Raw genomic sequence first — 2,127 nt, forward strand, 5'->3', positions numbered from 1 at the left:
CACCTGCTTGTGTGCTGAGCCCCCCAAAATCCACTACCCACCATTGTACACCACTACCATAGCCCTTACGGGTGAAGGGGGGAACCTAGATGTGGGTACAGTGGGTTTCTGGTGGGTTTTGGAGGGCTTACATTTACCACCACAAGTGTAACAGGTAGAGGGGGGTGGCGCTGGGTCTGCCTGCCTGAAGTGCACTGCACCCACTAAAACTGCTCCAGGGACCTGCATACTGCTGCGATGGACCTGAGTATGACATTTGAGGCTGGCATAAAAGCTGGCACAAAATATTTTTAAAGTATTTTTTTGAGGGTGGGAGAGGGTTAGTGACCACTGGGGGAGTAAGGGGAGGTCATCCCCAATTCCCTCCGGTGGTCATCTGGTCAATTCGGGCACCTTTTCGTGACATGGTCGTAAGAAAAACAGGACCAGGTAAAGTCATCCAAATGCTCGTCAGGGACGCACTTTTTTTTCCATTATGGGTCAAGGACGCCCATGTGTTAGGCACGCCCAAGTCCCGCCTTCGCTATGCCTCTGACATGCCCCTGTGAACTTTGGTCGTCCCCACGACGGAAAGCAGTTTGGGGACGCCCAAAATCGGCTTTTGATTATGCCGATTTGGGCGACCCTGTGAGAAGGACACCCATCTTCCAATTTGTGTTGAAAGATGGGCGTCCTTCTCTTTCGAAAATAAGCCTGATAGTATTCAGTCTATGGAGATACAAACTAAGTATCCAGGTAAAGTTGACCAATGCACCTTTTAAATATTGACATCTATGTATTTTTCTCTCTTAACTGTAGTAACTAATACTATTTTCACAGCAGGGCAAAGAGAACTATAACAACAACCTCCAGCCACGACTCCTGGACCAAAATGTGAAGGAAAATCTGTAGTCCCCCATCAAGGACATATGGACAGTTTTGAAACAATTTGAGAAAGCACAGCCATGCTAAAGCTGAGCATCAATGCCTTCAACACAACAGAGACTGGCAAATACAATGAAACAGATACAAACAGTACCGGCTCTGGTCTGTCAACATCTGACCTAGTGCTTGGTAGTGTGAGTCTTCTCATTTCCCTGATTGGATTGATTGGGAATGGGATTGTTCTCTGGTTTCTCGGCTTCAAGATCAGGAGGAATAAATTCACTGTCTACATCCTGAACCTGGCAGTAGCTGACTTCCTCTTTCTCCTCTGCTACTGCATCCTCCTGGTCTGTATTTTTATTGTGCTACATGTATTTGCTATTTCTATGTCTGCCATCATCATTGTACAAGCCTTTTTCATCTTTGCCTACAACACAGACCTCTATCTCCTTACAGCCATCAGCGTGGAACGGTGTTTGTCTGTCCTTTATCCACTCTGGTACCAATGTCAACGCCCAAAACACCAATCTTCCATTGTGTGTGGCCTTCTGTGGGCTTTTTCATGCCTGGTAAGCTTGATTGAGTCTTTTTTGTGCAAAGAAGAGGACCACAAAATTGGCTCCTACAGTAGCTGTGAACAAGGTGTTTTCATTTCTTTGTGTGTGTTGAATTTCTTGGTTTTCACTCCACTCATGGTCTTCTCTAGCATAACTCTTCTCATCAGGATCTGGAGAACATCCCAGCTCCAGCACCCACCCAAACTATACATAGTCATTGTAGCTACAGTAGTGGTGTTCCTTGCTTTTGCTTTGCCACTGAGGCTGGCATCCCTGCTGAGATATCGACATGTGCAACACCCCGAGAGTTTTGAGTATATCTCTGTACTGTGCTCCTCTATTAGTTGCACTTCCAACCCTTTCATATACTTCCTGGTGGGGAGCCTAAGCAAGCAAAAGGCAAAGGACCTTCTCCAGGGAGCACTAGGCAGGGTCTTCAAGGATGAAACTGAACAAGAGACAGAAACCACCAACTCACAAATTACCAAGTCTGAGGACTGAAAAATAGGTTTTAAAGCAGCATAACTATCTAGATATCTCACTCTTTCAATTCATTTGATTTAGTCGTGTTGACCCCATGCTAATGAAAGCCTAGAAAGCTTTCCATCTTTATCTGCAGAGGTGTGATATATTTTCTTTTCACACATTAGAGGAATGAATGGAACTAAAGCTGAACATCGAGATCCAAAAAAGGACTTACCACAGT

General features: G+C 45.3%; 1 protein-coding gene across 1 annotated transcript; it reads left to right on the forward strand.

Annotated features, from left to right (window-relative positions):
• Nucleotides 1-944: 944 nt before the first annotated feature.
• Nucleotides 945-1,922, forward strand: LOC115460558 (proto-oncogene Mas-like). The gene has a single exon (XM_030190324.1). The coding sequence runs from the start codon at nt 945-947 to the stop codon at nt 1,920-1,922; it is 978 nt and encodes a 325-aa protein (XP_030046184.1).
• The last annotated feature ends 205 nt before the right edge of the window (nt 1,923-2,127 follow it).

Source organism: Microcaecilia unicolor, chromosome 1 (genome assembly GCF_901765095.1).
Source record: "Microcaecilia unicolor chromosome 1, aMicUni1.1, whole genome shotgun sequence".
NCBI classification, from domain to species: domain Eukaryota; kingdom Metazoa; phylum Chordata; class Amphibia; order Gymnophiona; family Siphonopidae; genus Microcaecilia; species Microcaecilia unicolor.

Excerpts from the sequence above, each read along its gene's own strand:
- LOC115460558 (XM_030190324.1), top strand. The coding sequence starts at position 945 with ATGCTAAAGCTGAGCATCAATGCCTTCAACACAACAGAGACTGGCAAA.